This window comes from Phaenicophaeus curvirostris, chromosome 1, assembly GCF_032191515.1.
Source record: "Phaenicophaeus curvirostris isolate KB17595 chromosome 1, BPBGC_Pcur_1.0, whole genome shotgun sequence".
NCBI classification, from domain to species: Eukaryota; Metazoa; Chordata; class Aves; order Cuculiformes; family Cuculidae; genus Phaenicophaeus; species Phaenicophaeus curvirostris.
The window spans coordinates 61635219-61658806 of NC_091392.1; the positions used below are offsets into that span (position 1 = coordinate 61635219).

The 23588-nt window shown below is 40.1% G+C and overlaps 1 protein-coding gene across 1 annotated transcript in view; it reads right to left on the minus strand.

Moving 5' to 3' along the window:
- Window positions 1–23310, minus strand: part of ALDH1L2 (aldehyde dehydrogenase 1 family member L2) — a 33919-nt gene extending 10609 nt beyond the window's left edge. Inside the window, exons 1-12 of the mRNA XM_069859563.1 lie at window positions 23203–23310; window positions 18015–18156; window positions 15604–15838; window positions 11598–11763; window positions 10663–10764; window positions 9727–9816; window positions 8557–8691; window positions 8039–8164; window positions 6669–6760; window positions 5680–5827; window positions 3390–3509; window positions 1934–2061 (exon numbers count right to left, since the gene is read on the minus strand). Coding sequence (XP_069715664.1) covers window positions 1934–2061; window positions 3390–3509; window positions 5680–5827; window positions 6669–6760; window positions 8039–8164; window positions 8557–8691; window positions 9727–9816; window positions 10663–10764; window positions 11598–11763; window positions 15604–15838; window positions 18015–18156; window positions 23203–23253 — 1535 coding nt within the window. The 5' untranslated portion in view covers window positions 23254–23310. The remainder of the gene's footprint in view (window positions 1–1933; window positions 2062–3389; window positions 3510–5679; window positions 5828–6668; window positions 6761–8038; window positions 8165–8556; window positions 8692–9726; window positions 9817–10662; window positions 10765–11597; window positions 11764–15603; window positions 15839–18014; window positions 18157–23202) is intronic.
- Window positions 23311–23588: the final 278 nt, after the last annotated feature.

The window sequence follows — 23588 nt, forward strand, 5'->3', positions numbered from 1 at the left end:
TTTGCTTTTATTCTCTTTTGCTAAGTTGGCTGCAATTTCTTGTAAAACGTGTGGCATTTTTTAATAGTTTTTAATTTGTAATTGCATCTACTTGGTAGATATGGATGTGGTGAAAGAGGGGAAGGTGCATCCAAGGAATTCAACAAAGTAAAAATTAGACCTATATCATTGTGGTAGCAAATTATCTGCTGCATACACTACAACAGATGGAGACTCATGTTTCTGAAGTGCAGCGTTACGTTTCTCCATGCTCCTCATCCTTAGCTGCCAGAGCAGAGGCTTGCAATGGATTCTCTACTCCTTAGTGTCTTGCTAGGCTAAGCCCAGCCTTATAAGGACAGGATCATCTTCTCGCTGCATGTTCAAAACCTCTGAATGATCTGGATCTTCAGTTTCCAAATCCTCACAGAAGTTGGGTAGAGAGCAGTGTGCAACAACAAAAGCAAGGGCAGTGACACACCCCTGCACCCAACCAAACCACCAGACTGTCTTGCCATCCAAATGCATAACCTGCTACCATCCTGCAGCTGCTCACCATGTAACCGATACTTCTGCTGCCTATTCCGATGGGCTGGCCTTTTGGCACAGCACAATAAGGGCTTAATATATCAGTGACTATGGGCACACCATTAAAGGTTATATTTTCTGAAGGTGAAAAAAATTCCTTGTCTTCCCTATAGACAAATATTCCATCTCCCCAGCACAGCTGACTTGGTCAGGAAGTTAATGGCCAGTAACGTTGATGAGCCTGCAGTCTACTCCCTGTAGAAGGAAGGTGTTTGATACACAGGACCTACTCCTTCAGGAGTTCCTTGGGGCAGGAAGTTTTAGCTCTATTCAAGATCCAAAAGTCTTTGAAGCCAGCTGCTATGCCAAGAACAGTAACTAAACTCTCCACCTCCTGAACAGGAATACAATTTTCCTAGTACATCTCCTCTTCTGTACTGATAATTTATTTTTCATCATCACGTTAGCCAAATGTCGACCTCCACAAAAGAGTCTTTCTTTATAGGTAAGATCTGGAGCTTCTAGTCATCCCAAGTCTGCCTGATAGTGCACTCCCTGTGCTTGTTGTAAGGCACCAGATGCTTCACATTGCATATGGAGAGTCCATAGTAACTGGGCTTTCATTACCTGCCTCCAGTACCACCCTCACAATACCTAGCTAGCTTTGTCATCCTTCCAAGACCACCTCTTGCCCTTCAAGGATGAGAAACCACCACTAAAATACACTCAGCATAACCTCTGTTTGTCTTCTAAAAGGGTAACAACACAGGCAAAACAAAAACAGGCATTATCCCAGGGCTGACACAGTGAAACAGATACAGATTAGAAATACTGAGTTGAATGTGTCTCAGATAAATGTGGTATTCAGCTTAAGAGTGTTTCTTCACAAGAAAATTCTTCCACAACTGACCATATCACACCTCCTAGAGTGGGTGTTTAGCCAGATGAGAAGCTGCGACATGATCCTGGAAAATCTAGCATAATTTACCGTGTGTTTCAAAATCAGTGGCTTACTTTATAGAGCACGGATGCAGGTCAGATCTCTGCCTAAATGACACAGGTAGACTCTGCCTGTAAAACTTACCTCAGACTTTACAAGAGAAATTTCAATCCTTGCAACAAAAATCATATAGATTAAAGTAAGCTGTTTTCCTTAAATTCTTTGCTTCTTCTCACAAATAATGAAGAAAAAAATTGTAGCAGTGAGAGGTGACAAGATTTTTCTCTGCTATTAGAAAGGTGAGCCAGCTAAGACCTAAGGCTGGTACACTGAAGTAAATAAGAGAATGAAAAGATGTCTAGCCTGGTTCCCCTGACAGCAGTGTTATGAATATCCATCATATTCAGAAAATGCATACAACAGTGTTTCAGAGGAACACTGTAAGATTTAAGAAAACAAAATAAACACAAGCTGACTTTCACATACCTGTACATGAGTCGCCCTCTTTCCCTTGCATTCATTTTTCCCCATTCACCGTTTTCAAACGCCTCCTTTGCTGCTGCCACTGCCTTGTCAACATCAGCCAGTGAAGCCGAAGATACGCTGGCTATTACCTGTCCAAAGGCAGCACTGTGTCAGTACAACTAAAATGCTGGAATGCAGAGTGTTACTCCTCCCTTCTAAACTTCTTGACTGGATATAAGCAAATACTTAATATCCTCAATCTCAGCAGCTGGCCATAGTGAATCAGGCTGCAGAAAGTTCAAAATAATTCGGGTGGTAGAATTTGAAAGACACTGCAGGGACTCTGATTCCTATATTTATCTTCTTCTTCCCATCAAAGTACATCATCTTACTTGATTTTACACTCTCTTTCCATATATAAAATCAGCGTGATCATAGAATCGTAGAACAGTTTGTGTTGGAAAGGACCTTAAAGATCATCCGGTTCCAAACCCCCTGCCATGGGCAGGGACACCTTTTGCTAGATCGGGTTTCTTAAAACCTCATCCAACTTGGCCTTGAACACCTCCAGAGTTGGGGCAGCCACAGCTTCCCTGGGCAACCTGTGCCAGTGCCTCACAGTATGTGGTATTATAATCTAATATCCAAATGTGGTAAAATGACTTTTGAATATTCCATTTCTTAGGAATGGAGCTTCTGTTAACATAATGCACCATATACAGAGTATTTTATGATGATTGTGTTCTATAAATGCACATATAAATTCTAATAAAGAATTATAATGACTTATTCAATTCCAAAATCAGTTTCAGAAACAGTACCAGAGTCTGACTTTTGATAGCAGTGAAATTTGTGGTAATTTCAGCAGAATTTATTCACTCCAGAATTAAATGGCAATTACATGGACATCAGAATCACTGCTCCTATTTATAATTCATAGTTATGAGTTGCTCAATCAAGATTCAATACTTCAGGACCAAAGTGCAACTGCATATATTTTCCTGTTGAAGAGTCATTTTCCTTATTGAGAATTTAAAGGGTCATTTTAAAGCCACACTTGCCCTAGGACATTAGATTTGAAAAAAAGCAAAATAAAAACTAAAGTTGATGACTGACAGAAAATATATACAATATCCTAACAGAAGTACTTCTTTAGCAACTAAACTATAGTAAGTTTTGTTTGCAAAGTTGAACAAAAACGAAATATAGATAAAACATACGGCTGCATGTGGAAATTGATACAGCAGTTGAGGTGGAAGTATTGATAGGTTGTTTTTACTGTGCAGCTTGACTGAAATGCAAAACCTGTAAGATATACAGACTGAGAAGTAAATTTAAATTTCAAATGATTTCTAGGGGTTGTTTAATATGCATTGTATGGTTTTGAAATTGGCAATTTTCAGTTAGTGTTTTTGACTTTTTATTAGGCAAAGTAACTGAAATAAACTGGTATTGACCATATTTAGAAATTACTCACTGATCCGTCTGCTGGATTTATAGTGTCATACGTTTTTCCATCCTCAGCATCTACAAATTGCCCATTTATAAAACACTGGTATGGCATATTCACAGTCATGTTGTTCACATTTTTTGAAACCTAGGAGTGAAATAAAAAACAAATTAATTTAAACTTTTAATAACTAGGTTTTTTTATGTAGCTTAACAAGCTTTTGATACCTGTAGCCAACATACAGCCACATTTTACAATGTATATATGGCTGTTAGAAGTGGACAAAAGAGTAAAATGAAATGGAAATCAAATTCTTCCTAAACACCAGTGAGAAAGTTCAGCAGATTTCCATATTTTTTTATCATTGGATCTCAGTGTTCAAACCAATACTAAACCCTGGTTAAAGCTGGTTGTAGTGAACTTCAGTCCATAATACCCAAATTCAAGAAATTCCAACTTGCTTAATGACATAAAAAATACACAATCCTCCTTACACACGAAGCATTCAAACAGACTCTTGGAAAGAAATGTAGCAATCTTTGCCTGAGGAAAAAATGTTTACAACCACTCTGATTGCAGATGATTCCATCATCTTCCAGCGGTCCTGGATTACTGGGCAGGTACCACTGGACTGGAGGCTGACTGATGTTGTGCCCATCTACAAGAAAGGGCACAAGGCGGATTCGGGGAACTACAGGCCTGTCAGTCTGACCTCAGTACCAGGGAAAGTCATGGAGCAGGTGATCTTGAGTGCTATCATGAAGCACATGCAAGAGAACCGGGTGATCAGGCCCAGTCAACACGGGTTCACAAAAGGCCAAACTAACCTGATCTCCTTCTATGACAAAGTGACCAGACTCTTGGATGAGGGAAAGGCTGTGGATGTGGTCTTCCTGGACTTCAGTAAAGCCTTTGATACAGTTTCTCACAGCATTCTGATTCAGACTGCCACCTCTGGCCTGGACAGGCGCACACTCTCCTGGGTGGAAAACTGGTTGGCTGGCCGGGCCCAGAGAGTGGTGGGAAATGGTGTGAAATCCAGCTGGAGGCCAGTGACAAGTGGGGTTCCCCAGGGCTCAGTGCTGGGTCCAGCCCTGTTCAATGTCTTTATCAATGACCTGGATGAAGGCAGTGAGTGCACCCTTAGCAAGTTTGCAGACGACACTAAGCTGGGTGGAAGTGTCGATCTGCTGGAGGGTAGGGAGGCTCTGCAAAGGGATCTGAACAGGCTGGACCGCTGGGCAGAGTCCAATGGGATGAGGTTTAACAAGGCCAAATGCCGGGTCCTGCACTTGGGGCACAACAACCCTGTGCAGTGCTACAGACTAGGAGAAGCCTGGCTGGAAAGCTGCCTGGAGGAGAGGGACCTGGGGGTGTTGGTTGACAGCTGACTGACCATGAGCCAGCAGTGTGCCCAGGTGGCCAAGAAGGCCAATGGCATCTTGGCTTGTATCAGAAACGGCGTGACCAGCAGGCCCAGGGAGGTTATTCTCCCTCTGTACTCAGCACTGGTGAGACCGCTCCTCGAATACTGTGTTCAGTTCTGGGCCCCTCACCACAAGAAGGATGTTGAGGCTCTGGAGCGAGTCCAGAGAAGAGCGACAAAGCTGGTGAAGGGGCTGGAGAACAGGTCTTACAAGGAACGACTGAGAGAGCTGGGGTTGTTTAGCCTGGAGAAGAGGAGGCTGAGGGGTGACCCTATTGCTCTCTACAACTACCTGAAAGGAGGTTGTGGAGAGGAGGGTGCTGGCCTCTTCTCCCAAGTGACAGGGGACAGGACAAGAGGGAATGGCCTCAAGCTCCGCCAGGGGAGGTTTAGGCTGGGAATTAGGAAAAAATTCTTCACAGAAAGGGTCATTAGGCAATGGAACGGGAGGTGGTTGACTCGCCTTCCCTGGAGGTGTTTAAGGTGCAGGTGGATGAGGTACTGAGGGGCATGGTTTAGAGATTGGTGGGAATGGTTGGACTCGATGATCTGTTGGGTCTCTTCCAACCTGGTGATTCTATGATTCTATGATTCTATAATGGGAGGAAAGTATAAAGGAAGTAGTAATATCTGCCCATGTGTGATCTACTCTACCACATGTTCTTGATCTCTTGTTTCTTGGTGCACTGTGAGTGGCATTACATATCTACTATCATTTTGAAATGCAAATCTATACAAGCTGCAAAAAAAAGTCACAAGGAAGAGTTTGTATGACCAAATATTTGTTTGCTTTTCCTTCCTCATATAGCACTCTAATAAAATGGATTGTCTACCCTCCCCTTGAAGAAAAGAAGAAAGAATAAGCAATAAAGGCAAAATAAAAGACCTTACGTAATCAATGACTAACTCTTCTTCTTTGTCTTCTCCTCTGAATTTTCTGACAGCCATTTGAATAAAGTCTGTGAACTTAGTGGCCATATACACGTCTTCATTCTGTAGTTGAAGACCGCTATATTTCTGTTTGATCTCTTCTAGCATTCTAAAGTTTTTGAAGAAAGAATAAATTTGATTACAAATGAAAGAATTATTCAGATAATGGAATCATCAGAAAGTTGAAAGGGGTCAAAACAAGGGGGCAGCAGTTCGTATGCATATGCATATGTATATGTGTTTCTCTGACAACAGTGGCACAGAAGTATATTTTACTGAAATCTGTTGTTTTAATTGGGGGTGTTATGGGAAAGAAAATGTCAGTTCTGGAATACTTTTAGGTAAACTTTTGGAAATAAATGGCAAATAGCATATACTCATAGATAAAACGATGTATGGGACCACTCTAACCAGTACATGGAGGACATTTAGAGATCTATGAGACTGGTAAATAACAAGGACAATAACCAGTTCATTAAAAAAAAACCAAACACCTGAAACATCTGAGTTGCAAAAAAAGGGAACTGAGGTGACCCCACACAGCGTGAACTCAAGGCACTTGTAAGCATGGGCTCAATCATTTCTGTGATAGGTTCCTCTTTCCCTCTGGGGATTTACTTGCTCAGCCTCCTGATCAGCTCCCAGGTCTTGAGATACGAGTCACTGCGTGCAGAGATTTGAGCAGATATCACCATGCTCTCCTATGTGGCTGGTGTTCCTGAAGTTAAGGGGAATTTTGTTTGAATAGAAGCAGTTGACTACATCAATTGAGAGCAGAACTCTACCACATTTTTAAAGGCAGGAAAAGGAATAGTTAGAGTATTGGAAAACATAGGGAAAAATATTATTTTTTTTTAGCACTAATTGATTGGCCCTCATTTAAAAGCACCATGATGACTTCGTTTCCGTTACATTTTGATTCTGAGTTTTGTCATTTTAAATATTCTTACCTGACAACATGCATAGAGGATGCTCCAGATTTGAAGAAGTCTGTGGAATCCTCAATTACAGCAACATTGCTCAAAATTCCTTTCCAAATATCCTAATAACACATATACATAAGGGAGGCAGAAATGAGTAATCTTCTAATAGCAAGAACTTATTATCAAACCGTGTTTTCTATGGCATCTGTGCTGATAACATATATTATTTCAGAGGATTCTAAATTGTAAAATTATTTTAAGAGGCTCTGGAATTTTCTAGAGACCTGATATTAGCCAATGTAATCTTCATCATAATCAGCTTACCAAAGAAAATATTTTGTACATCCTAATTTCACTTAATCGGGCAAGCAACCCAAATGGCATGATGCTAACAATTTCCAGGGCCATTTTTTTAAGGTCTTCATCCTCCAAGTGAAAACTTTCTGTTGTGTTATGGGAGGTCAGCAAAGGCAAGAACAGCCTGGTGCACATTTCTGGTGCCTGGGCAGAGCTGAGAAGTAGTTTAAGCTTCATGCGTAAGATGACGATTTCCACTAACATGAATAACTAGTAAATAGAATAACTGGTAAATAATATAACTAGTAATGTGATAGTTCATTTAATTATAATTAGGTTTCAGGGTTAGCAGGCAGTGTCACAAACTGAAGAGTGGTAATTCCTTTTTACTAAAGGTAATCCTGAAGCAGCAGTTTAAAATATTATTGCATCAAGCTGCCTAACCTGTGCAAAAGACAGTAGATTTAGCAGGAAGGAGGACATCTGTGATTCATTTGCTCTGGCAAAAAACTTTACTGACAAATAGGACTTTCAGCTAACACCCTGACACTCCCAGAAAGCTTTCTGCTCCAGCTGCCCCATTGCTGCATCCCTCTGCCACCTAGCCCCTTGTGTGTGGTTATGGCAGAAAACTGCTGCTTTTCTCTTTCAGATAGGTCTTCTAAGACTCCCTGGATCTTGTCCATCAGGACCGCTCTGAGCCATTGCAGTGAATAACACCACAATGAATAAAAAAGATCTCAGGACGGCCTGATACTGTCACTGTTGAAAACCTCACTGTTGTGAGATGAAGGGCCATCTGTTTTTCTTCACTCCCACCTTCATCATTCATAAATATTTACTATAACTGACCCTGCAATCAGTCTTTGTAACACTTGTGTCTGAAATGGAACTATCTAGAGTTATGTCTAAGTACTCTAGTGAATTGCCAATTCCACCTGAATTATTGTCAGAAACTAAAGACTCAGCCCCATACTTTTTGGGTACTTTATCAAAAAACAATTTGCATGCCTAAATAAAATATATACCTTGCCTGTAACAAGAAGCATATAATGCTTTTGTCTGAGCTAATATCCTACTAAAGCAGTTTACTGAATTACCCTAATATCTTCTGCCATCTTTTTCTCCTGGTCTGTAAGTTCCAGGGCAGTTGTTTCATCAGCAGAGAAGTATTTAGATGCAGGGATCATTTTTCCATCCTCAAATTGTAGATTTCTCACTAACACCTGAAAAATGAGAGGATATGATTTTAAACTATCTGGGAGGCAATATATCCTCATGCGAAGAGTTTTTAGGCATTAATATGGTTACTTAATTGGTGATATAAATGGCTTGCAGGAAAACTGCTGTGCTGCAGGTCATTTAACACAGGCCACTCCACCTGTCTGTCAGATTCTCTCCTACTATTAGTACATTTTAATCCATATTGAAAATGAATATGAATTGGGTGAGAAGGAAGACATGAATATCCTTATAGGATGGTTGAGGATGGATACTCCAATGGAATTAGCTGGCCATAATAAGCAGCTAGACTTGTATAGCCTGACAATTCCACATGCTTACACTTCTTGCTAAAGTTATTCTACCCATGATCACGTTTGCTACGGTGAGCACTTACCATCTTCCCATCATTACCAAAAATGACTAGACCATTCTTGGTTATAAGTCCAGGTCTTGAAGCACCTTTTATTACCAGCTCTTGTCCAGCAGGCACTGAAGCATCAAGTAATGATGACCCATAAAAAGTAACCACCTAAGAATAAAGGAAAATAAAGGAAATTAGAAGTGTGTGGATTATCTTTATGCTCTAAAATCCTAATAATGAAATTACACTCGTTTGAAGTTTTCGTGTAATATGAATAAAACATAAGTACCTACACATGGAAAATGTGTTACGACGTTATTTCTATATATTTACAACCCAGGACTTGTAAGACATCACAAGCTGCCTAAACCTGCAAAGCTGCTTAGCTGTTACAGTGTGCATGCCAGAAGCAGTGCAGAAAGGGAAGCAGGCTTTGTTAGTGCATGCCCAGAGTGAGGGACCAGCAGAAGCCTGACTACGACTGGTGGAGTCCTGCTCTTCTCCCAGGCTGGCAGTGATGAACACAGCCTCATTTTTGGTCTCTTCTGTTCTTTCTGGACTCTCAAAGCAGCAACAGCTCCCAGACATTATGGCAGAACCAGGATTTCTGGAGCAGCCTACCAGCGGATGGCTAATAATTATAAATCTGGACATCACAGATAGGAAAGACGTGATCTTTAAAATATTTTATGCAAGCAAAATGTGGATCAAATGTAAGGAAATAGTCATTTTGGATAAAATGAGAAACATTTATTTCTGCAAATTATCTAGACCCAAAGCTCTTAAAAATAAAACCTTCTCTCGTATTTCAGTAGCTCACAGTGTTTCATTTTTCTATTAATACTGTGATGTTGCCCACAGCACAGCATGGGCTGCATTATACTGTAATGCATGCCTGCTTCCAAAATGACTGGCAGCATCCGGACCTACCTTTCTTGCTTATTGCTTTGTACTGTGCCCAAGACTGTTTTTCATAAATCGCTCTTATCTATCTTTTAATTAAGTGGATCTATCATAAAATTCTTGACTACTGTGTTCTCTACATTTCTTTAGGTGCCTCTTCTAGATATATGCAAGACATCAAATGAGAGCTACTCCAATGTAAATCTCACTTGTATTCACCTGTATGCAGACACCTATAGTTTTATAATTAAAAAACAGGGTATAGAAAAGAACAGTAGTATTCTGGTGTTCAGAACATACCTGGCCATCTATTGTTGCCCATGCTCCTGGCACCTTATCATGCCCCCGAATCCAATTATGCAAAGCTGCTGCAGGTTGGTCCCAGGAGATCTAGGAAATCAAAACATGCCAGCTAATTCTTCTCTGTTTAGATAGAAATCAAGTTAGTAATGTTTTCCTATATAAGAACTACACATTCTCCTTCCTTATCTTTCATCCATTCATTTATTTAAGAACACAGAGAAGGTCTCGTCTAATAAGGGAAGATCAGTGACATCCAGTTGGCTAATCATCAAAGACCTATCAAATGGGATGTTCTTAGCAATTCTTTGCACTCTACAGACTATATATTTTTATAGATTCTCCTTCTTACACTAATAGAATTGAAATATAACTCTTGCTACTTGGTATTTATTCACTCGGGGCGGTGGGGGGCGGGGGGAGAATGCCATTCCTTCCTTTTCAGACTACAACTTTTTTTTTCCTTCATGCGGCTCTACTAACTTAATGCTATTTGCAATTTAATTTTAATAAAAATAACGAGCACCCCAGCAATTATTGTAGAAAACTCAAACAGGCTTTATTAAAATATGGAGGGAGGACCCTTCAAATTTTTAATAGAGCAACAGGCCGTTGGTAAACAAAGAGCTATCCCCATTCAATGCTGTGCTTACATTATGGTAACATATTAAGAATCCACTGAAGGTGCAGTTGCCATCTAGCTGTGTGTAGATGATCCCAAGTGGGATATCAAGTTTATAAATATATCTAACTGCTGAATGGGAACAGAAACTTAACCTGGGGCTCTATTACGCACATCCTTGGAGTTATCTTAGGACTAAGAGTCAGGGAAACAGCTGACTTAAAATTCATGTTAACTTTATATCACTACTATTGTAATCTGAGTTAATAACTTTTCTAGTGATATTCACAAAATACCGTGTTATTTAAAACTACCTCTGCATTTTCCTTTTTCTGGATCCCTTCATATGTTGCCCCTTCTTTAGGCTGAGGGATACGAGGGGCCTTACCATCAGCAATTAGATGTACAGCTTCCACCTATGTGAAAAAGTAACAGATAAAATGTTAGCTTTGTTCGCCTTCAGTCATACTTGTGATTGAGAGAAAAAGAATTTCTGCTAAGAAGGGAACCGTTTTATTTTTAAAAACTAGGATTTCTGAAATCTAAGGAACCAGTACTGCATTGATTAACACACATATATCCTTAAAATTTTTTTCAAAATAAATAACCTCAGAAAATTGATGGGAGTACTAAACATATAGCAGCTGCTTAAATTTTGCAGGAACAGAATGCGGCTCTGTATGTTTACATTGAACTCTTCCCTTTTTCTTTCTGCAAAACATTATTTCTCAGCCTTTAAATGGAGATAGGAAAATATTACCTAAGGATTCGTGCTGAATACTTTTTATAAATTTTCTGGTTTTCATTTAAAAAAAAAAGGAAATAACAAAACAGAAAAAGGACAAACATACAAAATTGAAATCCACCAGGGCGCTGAACTTAAAACACCATTCCCCACTTTTTGGGGGCCTCACCCATAACTTTCTGTTCTTTCTGAGTCTGCAAAAATTTCACTTTGTAAAAGCATTCACGAAATCTACAGAAAGAGCTGCATTCCAGACAAATCCAACTTCTTGCCTTCTGTGGGAACAGGATATGCTCTGCCTGCTGCTGGCAACAGATATTCTGAGGTGACCACCTCAGCTGTTGTGAAGCAGCACAGCTCTGCTGAAGTTTAGGATTTGGCTGAGCACTACAACCTCTGTCTTTCCAATTGCATGCATCATGTCTATATTTACTTTGGTTTGCAACTCGAGCATATTCTTTTCTTTCCTCTTAAAGTGTTGATATTTAATTCAGCTAAACATACCATAGCTTTTATTCCTTCTGGGAAGAGAAACCGGTTGTACAGGTCATCCACAGTATCATTTTGGCCAACATCACATTCTCGCTGCAGAAGTATTGGTCCAGTGTCTAAACCATCATCAGCCCAAAAAATAGTAAATCCTGCTTTCTTATCTCCTTGAATTAAAGTCCTGGACATAAAAAAGAAACTTACAGTAAATATAGACAGTATGAAAGTAGACAGGGATTTCAATCCATCTGTTATACTTTCATTTGGGTTAAATAGGTAGAAAGAAAATCCTAACCACCTTTAATACTAGTTTTATAGCTCATTCTATAGTCAGAAACCCACAGTTTTGATACTGTTGATGTGTGGTTTCCACAAAGTGACTTAAGAAATGCTGCAACTGAATCAAGGGTGTCTATCAAACAGTTCATTGTGATAATTATTTTTGAAGTGTTACTAGTGGTAAGACACACAGAGCAAAAGAAGTGCAATAGTTAAGATACAATTTGAAAGATGGAAGCATCTGGATAGCATATTATCTGAATAATTCACAGTTTATTGTAATTACCTAAGCCTCACAACTTATCTGTAGGTCAGCAAGGGAAATACGGTTGTCCCACAGCTGAAAAAGAGCTAAACTCAGTGTGGAAGATGATGGATATGCAACTAAGGAAAAGCTATTAAGGGAATTTGTAACCAGCCAGATATCCAGCTGCTGTGCATAAGCATAGCACTGCTTACAATAGACCTGTGCTGATACACATCAGCTCAGGATCTGCCTCTGAATCTTGAGAGGACTTCAGCCGCTTAGATTTACAGTTCTCCTTTGGAGCTGTGTGTGTCTCAGAATGTTGCAAAATCAAACAGGAGAGTGTTTAAGGGAGCAGCCAGAAATGGAAAGATGTATTTTTTTCCTACATGCCTTTGACCATTTGTCTGCATGCAAACACCAATGCCATTTTCTGTAAGACTTCTCATGTAAGTCTTCCCTTGGCGACCCACATTGCAACAAGGTCATCTGAGATCTGGCTTATGCCCATGAAAAACATGAAAAGTCACTATTAATTGTAAGCACTCAAAACTAACTTAGTAAAAGGAGCAAAGCACAGATTTGTGCAGAATGAGGAACAAACTCTAAAGACAACTGGAGAAGGCAGCAAGTTCACAAAAGCGAAAGCTTACAGAAGACTGATTAACCCATATCATATCTTTCACTCATTTAAGCAGCATCTCTTCTGGTTTATATGTACAAATGCTGAAAGAGCACCCTGGTGAGAAATGCCTCTGCTGCATGGCTAGAGAAGAAGGTACTATCAGCAAATGTCCATGAGGCTGAATAGATGACAGGACTACTGTGTGCTCCCTCCTCCGCCCACCACCTCTCTGCACAGACAGCCACTGACAACTTAGTAGCAGCAGCTGGAAGAGGCTGTAGAGGGTGGAGTAAGGAACCCTCAGAGGCCCAGGACTTTCATTTGTGCATGGCACTCTTTTAGCCATGCCTGATTTCCACAGGCTTTATCAGTCATACTGTGGGGTTAAAGAGTCTGATCAGCCCCAGGGCTGTAAGCAGAACAGATGAAAGAAGTTGTGATGAGAACGTGGGGTGAGAGGGTGAAACTTGAGAATGGTCAACCAAGGCCAAATCAAGACCAACTCCTAGCTTAGTTTAAAGGTCTTAGGACAATAGCCTTTACCTGAGAAGGGCAGGAACAGGTTCTTACAGAAGGAATATGCAAGATAGGACAAGTCTCAGTGATACACCATTGGGATACATTCCCATTTCTGGAAACCTTCCTCAGAAACTTCCTGAAAGAGAGTTTGTATCATTGTGTGGAATAGATCTTGATGAACTTTTCCACCATGAAAACATCCTTCGAGAGCCCTCTAGATGTGCAGTTCCACTCCAAGGACTTCATAGAGTAGAAGTACCTCCTTTTTCAGTCAAAACTTGCCACCTGATCTTTTTGCTGACTGCCCCCTAACTTTTGATTAAGAATGAGCAATTGTTCCTTATTCACCTTCCCATATATGGGGTGACCTTATTGCTCTCTACAACTATCTGAAAGGAAGCTGTAGAGAGGAAGGTGCTGGTCTCTTCTCCCAGGTGACAGGTGATAGGACAGTGAGAATGGCCTCAATCTACTCCAGAGGAGGTTCAGACTAAATATCAGAAAGAAATTTTTCACAGAAAGGGTCATCGGGCACTGGCACAGGCTGCCCAGGGAGGTGGTTGAGTCACCATCCCTGGAGATATTTAAACAACGGGTAGATGAGGTGCTCAGGGACATGGTTTAATGGCAGATAGGAATGGTTGGACTCAATGATCCAAGAGGTCTTTTCCAGCCTGGTGATTCTATGATTCTGTGTCTTTCATGGCTTAATGCACTGCTGGCATATTTCCTCCTCAATGACTTCTTTTCCAGTCTGAAGACTCCTACATTTCTATCCATCACATGGAAACTGTTCTGTACCTTTGACTATCTTAGCCTTTTCTGAAGCATTTTTAGCTCCTCTGTGTTCTAACTGAGATACAGGCAGTACTTCAGATTCCTCCATGGTCTCTTCTCTAAGTAACAACAACTTAAATTTTATTGCTGCTTACATATGGTTTGTTTTTTCCCCCCTTATATACATTAGCTCATCTTTGTTAACTTTGAACATGACTGCCCATTATCTTAATCTCACTTTCATATTATCATGTTTACCAATTTGTGAAGAAACTATTTTTATTATAGATTGAAATCAGAAAGATTGGTCTGTAGTTTCCTAACCTGCCCTCTGAGCCCATTTAAAACTGATATTGCTCTTGCTATTTGCTAGTCTCCTGCACCAACACAATCTGAAGGAACAAAAACCCACAGAACCTTTGCTTAATAGTCCTCTGGGTCCAAGAAGATATTCTTGTCCTTTCATCAGTTTATATAAATCCTCTTCTACTCAGAGTTCGGCTCAAGAGAATTGTCCTGACTTATTCAACACAAAGAAGTCTTGTAGCAACATCTTAAGCTCCTCCATCCTGAATACCAATACGGATTTCCTACTATGGTGTTCTCTTTGAAAAGTACACTTTTTATAACAAACACATATATCACCCTATATACATCCCACTTGGAATGCATTTGAGAAAATGGTTATTATTCATTTTTTTGTCCTTAAAAGCTGATTCTTTATTTCTTTTCAGGATTGCCCTACTCTCATTTTACATCTATTTTCTCAGAGTTTGTGCTCTTTTTTATTTTACTCACTCAGACACAAATGCCACTTTTTTAAAGGATTTACTTATGTCTCTAATACTCTCTTTTGCTCCTCTGTTCAAGTACTTCAATTTAGCATTTTTCCATTAAGGATCTTCTAAAACACCAAAATATGCCTTTACTCTGAATCTACAACAAGGTGTCTTTGGAGAATCATGATGCTGCCTGTAAGATTCTTTTAAAATTATTCTTCATATTTAGGCAATTCCTTATCAAATTTAAACACTGTGATAATGGCATTTCTGTTGTCACAAGAATGCTAGATCTGAGCCTACTGTGGTTATTATTGAAGTGTAGTTCTTTCACAGTGGCATATTGAAACTAGCTGCATGCATTGCTTCAAAAGACAGTAAGATAAGGCTTTTATTCTTACAGATTTTCTTCTGTCTTCCCCCTTCCCTTCCCTTCCCTTCTGTGAAATCTTAGGCTCTGCATCAAGTGCTGTTGTGACAGTTTGTGACGGACAAGCTAGGAGGGCAGTGTGCTATCTGTGAAAACTACAGATTGCCTGTCTGCCTATGTGAGTAAACTATATGAATGTACAGATCACATCACTGATCTTCCCAGAATAACAGCTGCACTTGCACTGGAAATCATAATGAATCTTAGGAATGAAGTGCAGTTCGTGAACCAAATACTCAGCTGCCTCAGAGAAATTCCTTCAGAGCAGTTGCAAGTAAGCAAAACTGTGCCAGCATTTATGTGAGTAACAGAATAGCTCAACATCCTAACATGACATACATGTAGTTTTGATGAAGAAAACTCACCAGTTGATTGCAGAAGCTCCTCGGTGGCGTGGTAGGATAGATGGATGGTAAATAATTGAGCCATGTTTGGGACAGTCAATAACATCCATGGGGATGAACTGTGTACAGAACGGAAGGACATTTAGCTCTGCTCCAACCGATTTGTAGACTTCAACTACTTCTTGGATAGGTTTGCCTTTAGCTCTCCATCTGGGAAACTTAAAAACAGGAGTGCCATCCTTCTCCGCTGCCAGTGCTGAGGGGCAAGAACAATTTTCTTTGTTAATTCATATTTTAAAATGTGTTAAGAATTCACACTTGAAATCAGAGGAATATTGCATGACAACTCAAGCAGATCATCAAGTGTATGATTAGAGAGTGTTCTTTGTACTGTTCCATGTGTTGTTTAAAAATATTTGTGTTTGGGTATATTTTGTTATTTCTGTCTTTGATTCTCATTTCTAGAGCCGATATAATTCTCAGCTTTTAAGTTCACTCTTAAGACTTAGCTAATAAATACCAGTGAAAGCAAAAAGAATGATGAATGCTATTGATTATTTAATAGCAACACTTAATTTCCTGTCTGGTCATTACATTTGCCTGCAACCGGTTTGGTTTAGCAGAACTCAGTTTTCCACTTCAGATATTTGTATGTGAATATGACTACATACAAGGAAGATTCGCTCAAGTCAGCAGCACTTTTTCATGTGGTGCAAATAATTACAGACTCTAGAGGCCTTCAGTAATTACTACACAACTGTGTTTACTGGTGCCTGCTGGATATGCTCTCACTTATCTGAGAGTCACATAGCTACACCCAAAATTAGGCTCAAAGGTGAGAAAAAACAACTGAATGAATTGCAGAGAGAATTTTAAGGTGTTTGATAAATTCTGTTGCACAATTGCTTAATAACACATCATAGGGAGTAGGATAGTAGAGTCAAACTCTACATCTATTGAGTTGTATGTATTATATGAAGAAAAGGGAAAACAAAAAGAGGTATGGAAAATTCATGTAATTTGATTTATAATCACATTTTTGTATCTTCCTCTATCTTTTTCACTTCCTATGCAGGATCTTGAGTTTGACCTGAAGCATCTGCAGCCTGTTAGCTTCGGTCTTAAGTAAATGCTTACCTTAACATCATTCCATGGACATTAGTGTGTACTGCAGTTGCTTTTAGAAATAAAAATCGTAGCTGTCTGAAGATATAGAAATATTAGCAAATTTCATTTGAGACTTAAGCTGTTTGAGTCATCTATAAGTAAAAAGCTAAAAAGTATCTAGCAATTTCTTTTTTTTTTAATTCTGTTAAACTAATTCTGTGATTCATTTAAAATAAGTGATTGAAACCAGTGGAAGATTCGCTTAGTTACATCTGCTAGTGTTAACTGTACAACAACAGTTTATATAATGCAACCAAGTATTATTGTATTCTTCCAGAGCTGGATAGATGAATTGTCTTTTTCTAAACTAATAGTTGCACCCTCTACTTCTTCTAAAGTGTGATTAAATCTTTTAATGAGGTAGAGTTGCAAAATATAATAAACCTGAGAACTATATGTTAGTTTGGGAGTGTCATAGCCCAGGTAAGCAAAACTTATGTTCTGTAAAACATGTCAGGACTGGATGGAAAAAAAAAAAAAAACCCAGCTTCAGACAGCTCATAGAATGTAGTGTTAATTTCTGTTTATCCATAAGGGTGTATTCTATTCTTACACTTTTGTTTGCTAATCACAGTAACTCACTATTTTTGTGCCACTGAAAAAGCCTCCTTACAACCCAGATGATTATGAAGTAGTGTCTTTGTCACGGTGAATTTTGTTGTATGAGTACAATTCTGAATACCTGTCAGGCAACAACTCTCTTTAGAAAGTCTAGAAAATCATTGTGCATCTTGGCAATGGGAAAAAGGGGAGCTAAGCCTCTTCTACCCATCTCAGTGGGTTTTCCGTAGTCCAGGTGGAAGAGAATATACTCTGCAGGTACACTACTGCATGCAAGCTTGCAGAAAGGGCAGAAAGCCAGGGACAAACCATCTTGGCTTCATGCCCTGAGTATCCCAGCCAGCACAGTGAAACAGGTGACAGACATTTGTGCTTGAGTACAAGCTTAGTAGCTATTTCCTTTAAGACACAGATCTAGTTCTGGATGATCATCTCTAGGATGTACATTCAAATAAGGCACCCAGGTTAATTTATCTTTTAAATATCAAAATGTATGGCTCTGTATGGTTAGAAACAACTTTTAAATACTGACTGACTAACAAGGTTGAACTCGTCCTAGGACATGTGTTTGTTAAATCATAGTTCTTGTGCCAAATCCAGTGTAATAGGACAATATATGCAAGTCATTCCCTCATACATATCACCTCACAAAAGTTTGTTGTGTATGCCTGTAATTTTAACATTTGGATTAAGGTTACACTTACCCAAGGGATCAGCTTGTCCATTCTTGTCAGGCACTGTGAATACTCCCACAACTTTATGGCCTGCTTTTCTCAGCTTGCTATAGACTTCTTGTCCAAAAATGCTTTGACCTATAAGGGCTAACTTTAGCTTTTGTTGATAAGCCTGGTAAAAAGAATGAAAAAAACACCCATGTTCTATGATGCAAAGAAAATAAGTTGTTGTTTACGCTTCTCTCTTGCTTTTTCTTGCTCTGTGTTCATTTTGATACATAATGGAACAGTCTTTCTACCCTGAGTACTTCAAGGAATAATAAGCAACTTTTTGAGATTAATGACAGGCAATGTGCACCTCTTCTTGCTGTGGCTGAGACAGAAGGATACTTTGACTAAGTGGCTTATTAATTGGATACTAAATGATCTGGACTTCCCATCAGATCATATGAAAAATCCTATCACAAACGGAAATGACTTGAAACACAGGTTACTCAAAACCACAATCCATTTCATTGCAATTAATTTCACAGCTGAAATATTATGGATGTATTTTGCTGTCTTCAAATGACATTTTAGTTGTGCAGCTGCCCTTAGAAGAGAGAGTTATGAACTGGTAGGTTGTATTTCAGGAATATTGAAATATGCTTTTCATTTTTTATATTAAAAAAATAAGAGATAACTACTTGTTCAGAGGCAATATTTTCCCTCAGAATGAAACTAGATAGGAAAACTTGTCCTTGTACTATAGCATTAGTCAGTGCTAGTGCAAATGCAGTAATTCCAGGTAGAAAGAAGCAAAGGTGGACATAATTCATGTTCCTGCAAAATCAGATTGTTATGGCTGGCTATAGAAAGACATCTGGTGATGATAATATCTCTAACCAATGCTGCACTGCTGCCAGCAATGTCTGAAATATGTCCACTATGTTGTTCTTAATAAAGGCAAGATCTTGTTTTGAATTACAATGAGCACAACTTATCTTTGCAATACTTATCTAGTAAGGCCCAATGTATGTAGACAGATTTCTTTACCAATGTGTTATGACCGTTATCTTTGCTTTTACAGTAGAAATGTTGCTGCATTATAAAAAATAATCAGAGTTTCCTAATCACCAAATTTTCCTAATTATTTTAAATTTGGCAGGCAAGCTGGAGAAAGATTAACCTCCTGGATCACTAAATGTTTGGCATCGTATGAAATCCTCTGGTTTCTGTACTGTGCTAATTTACATTGGAAGCCCTACTAGTATGTTGAAAAATCATTAAAGAAAACTCAGATGACAGTTACTTATTCTGCTTTAGTCCTTCTGTTAACACCTCTCAGTAAGAACACAAGACTGGAAGGGATCTTCTTAGCTAACAAATCCAGTTGTCTGCCATCACAAGCAGTTGTGTCATATGATTGCTTTTATAAATTTACCTAACCTTCTTTTTAAAGTACTCACTGCTGCACTCTGTTGCTTTTATGATACTTGACCACACTTCACATAATTTTCAGTCCAAAATTATCACTATTTTAAGATCTTTTTTCCAGTTATTCACAAAGTGTTGATAACATGTGCATCCTCTATTCTGAAACTTGACTATTAGTTCATGTTTCTCTGCAAGTAAATCTGATTCTCAAATTACATGGAACCATACACCAGTTCCAGTTTCTAATTATGAGTTGCTGTAAATCAACAGTTTCAATAAAGCTGCATGTGCTTAATTTGTGCTAGCGGTGGAACATAGCAAATAGTGAGAAGTAAACAGAGAATTCAGACCCCAAACAAACGAAAAAATAAGATTGGCAAAATTCACAAGACCGCAGACTGACTAAGGCCCATTTCTTCATTGTAGTGCACAAAAACCTTAGCCTGGTGGAAAATCAGCTCTGCTGTCTCAGAAAGTTACCTAAGTGGAAACTGATTTCAATTGCAAGATGGGTCTGGTAATTGTGCTGTGATCAGTGATTCTTGAGTCACTTCTCCAATGAATGGTACATGTCTATTGAGTAGTTTCTATTAACATCTGGCTTAGACATAGCAATTTGCTCATAGTGCATTAACACATACACTGCCATCAGTAGAAAGAAGGACCCAACCCCACAAGTCAACCATGCAAGAGATTTCTACTGACTTAAAAGAAAGAAAAGGAATCCCATATGTTGAGGGACATGCATGATCAGACCACAAATTCAGTCCTTCATCTTTTGTTTTATTTGAAAATCTACAGTTCTACAGTCGACCAGCTACAGGAGATACAGCCACCCTGTATCTTCTTTTGGAACTTCTCCTTAAGCATTTTTATCTAAGATTAGTTAGACCTGTAAAAGTGGGAAATCCGTTTAGAAGAATCCTTTTAGAAGATAAAAGTGGAGAGATTTAGGTTAGATATAAGAAGAAAGCTTTCCTGTGAGGGTGGTGAGGCACTGGCACAGGTTGCCCAGAGAAGTCGTGGATATCCCATCCCTGGAGGTGTTCAAGATGAGGTTGGTTGAGATTATGAGCAACCTCATCCAGTGGAAGGTGTCTCTGCCCTTGGCAAGGGAGTTGGAACTGGATGATCTTTAAAGTCCCTTCCAATCCAAACCATTCTATGATTCTACAAATTTAATGTGGACATATCACTCAGTTAAAATGGAAAGTTCTATAAGACGACACAGAAATGAAAAACAGTTTGTTGTTTTCTTTCTTACAGAAATGGCACATTTTTGGCCAGTGTACCCCCACTAGCATTCATCAAGAAACTGTAGAAAGGACATTAAAGAACACCAAAATAATCTTGTTATTGCATAATATGCTAAATGGATACTGGATTATTGTCACTAACATATACAAAGATTAAACTTTTTATTGCTTCTATCAGTTATGTTAAGAGGTTGTATTAAGTTTCTTTTGCAGTTGCCTGGCTGACTATGGACGTAGAATATTCATTAACAGATGCATAGGAAGGTCAATGGTCATGTAGCACCAGAGTGCATTTTCTGCTGTACTCTCGTAAGATTATTAATTCCCAATAATGGCAAACTATGCAGCTCAGGTAGCTTAGAGTGACCAGCTCTTTCTTTTATGACTAATCATAGGATAATGTAGCTATTCTGACAGTGCTACCAAAAAAAGATTTCAGAAAGGTGATGCTCACTCTACTGTAATTCTATTGTTTCCATTTTGTAAACTCTTAATTTCTTCTTTAACCTTCTAGTTTGCTTATAGTACAACACAGATTAATATTAATTCTGTTTCCCTGATTCAAGTGCTCCCAGTTTTGAAGAAGAAAATAAGATAAAGGGATGAGTATAAACTGAGAACTGCCTGTAGAAGCAGTCTTGTCTTGAATGCTCAACCTGCCTGAAGTCCACTTTTATTTCACTGTCTCAATATGAAAGCACAAATTTAAGTTCAAATTCCTGCTTAAAAATTCTGGCAATATCATCTGTTGATATTGTACTGGAATTTATTTTACAATGGTTCATTAAAATATACATGGCATTTCAGTGTTTGCTTCCATTTTGATTCTTTGTTTTTTCCTCAAAAACACCTAACCAAAAAAAAACCTAATAAATAGAATTAAGCACTGCATAGAGATGCAGCCTGACAAATGCTGGTAACTATCTCATCAAGTTCTAGTTCCTAAAAATGCAAGACAAGTCCAAGAGCAACATTTTCTTCTCTCAGAAGAGCCTAATGCTACAAAATCTATCTATAGGAGAATATTTATTTCATAGATAAAATTTTTTTTCTATTACTGCCTCTTCTGTATGTATGTCTAATATCCAACAGGTTATCAGGTTCTAATCAAATTTCTTGAAGGCTAGCATTTAGTAACTGCTACTCTGATTATGAAGCTTACTATCAAAAAGACTACAATGTTTTATTTATTTTATGTATTCTGTATAAGAATTTAGAGAAGCTAGAAAATATTTTAAATTTACATCTTTTATAAAACGCATGTAGAATCATGCCCCCTTTGAAAAGCAGTACTGCAACTTCTATTTCTAGTGAGGATCCCCCTACATGTGCTACATTCCAGTGCCTCCAAATAGCAAACAGTTGTAGATCCTCCCCTCCCGTCCACACAGCTACAGGCAACGTGTTCTCACCAGTCATTCATTCTCATTTTTTTGGCACGGCTGATTGCATTTCCAAGAAGCTTGTGTTAAATCTCTTTATTCTAATGCCTTCCATGTGGATACCTTCGGAGGACTGCCGTCCGAGCAGTCAAACACGAGACAAAGAACAGTCATTGGGAAAGACAATTATCTTCCCACAGCTCCGTTCAGCTTGCCAGATCTATACATCTGGACAATTTGGATTGGGCAAGGCTTTCAGGGAGTGATTACTTGCAGGAGTTCTGCAGTCTATGTATTTAACAGGACATAAAGAACCTCTTGGCTTCTTTGCAGCGCACGGCTCTAAAAAAACTATACCATGGGATGCAGAGGAATTTAGGCCATCGACTTCCACTCTGAGCTAGGAACTGGTGACAGGAAGGTCACAAACTAAATGCTCATCCTAGGCCAAAGCATGGGGCTTCTCTCTGGCGCTGAGAAGGGGCATGGTTCTGGGAATCATAGAATTGTAGAATCGTAGAATCATAGGATCATAGAATTGTAGAAGCGTAGAAGCGTAGAATCATAGAATCACAGAATCATAGAAGCGTAGAAGCGCAGAATCATAGAAGCGTAGAATCATAGAATTGTAGAATCATAGAATCATAGAATTGTAGAATCATAGAATCGTAGAATCGTAGAATCGTAGAATCATAGACTAGTTAGGGTTGGAATGGACCTTAAAGACCATCCAGTGCCAACCCTCCTGCCACGGGCAGGGACATCCCACTAGGTCAGGCTGCCCAAGAAGAACCTCCAGCTTCTCAGAGCACAAACCCAGCGGGAGGGAGGCAGCGGGCAGCCACTCCAGCGTCGTTCCCCTCACACCGCTGCTGGGGACGGTCTCTGGGGACGGTTCCCTGGGGCTCCCGGGCACATCCCTGCAAGAAGCGGCGCCCGGGCGGTGGCTGCGATCCCGGGCATCGAGATGCCGGCGCTACACCCCGAACCAAGCCCCCCCGCCCCGACCTTTGCGAAAACCCCGGCAGAGACAATGCGCATCACATCCAGGGGAAAAAAAAAAAAAAAAAAAAAAAAAGAAAGAAAAGGTGCCTTCCCGCCGATTCCCCCCCAGCTCGCCTCCCGCCGATGGGGGGGATGCCGGCTCCCCCCGGCGCCACTCACCGCGGCCGTGGTGTGGAGGCTCCGCAGCAGCCGGGGCCCTGTCCGCAGCATCTTGCGGAGCGAGGCCGGGACCCGCCTCCCTCGGCCGCCCGGCGAGCCCCGAGCCGGCACCGGGAGTGTGTGTGTGGGGGGGGAAACGCCTCGTCTGATGCAACCCGGGCGCCGATCCGCCGCAGCCCCGCCAGCCGCCGGGGGGAGGCCCCGCACCTGCCGCGCCCCCGCCCCGCACCCAGGGACGGGCCGAGCCCCTGCCCCGCAGCCCGCCCCCCACCGGGGGCCCCCCCTCCCCGGCTCCGGCCGAGCCCGTCGGCCAAGCATCCCTGCCGTCCTAGGGCATCCCGGCCATCCTAGGGCATCCCGGCCACCCTAGGGCATCCCTGCACCGC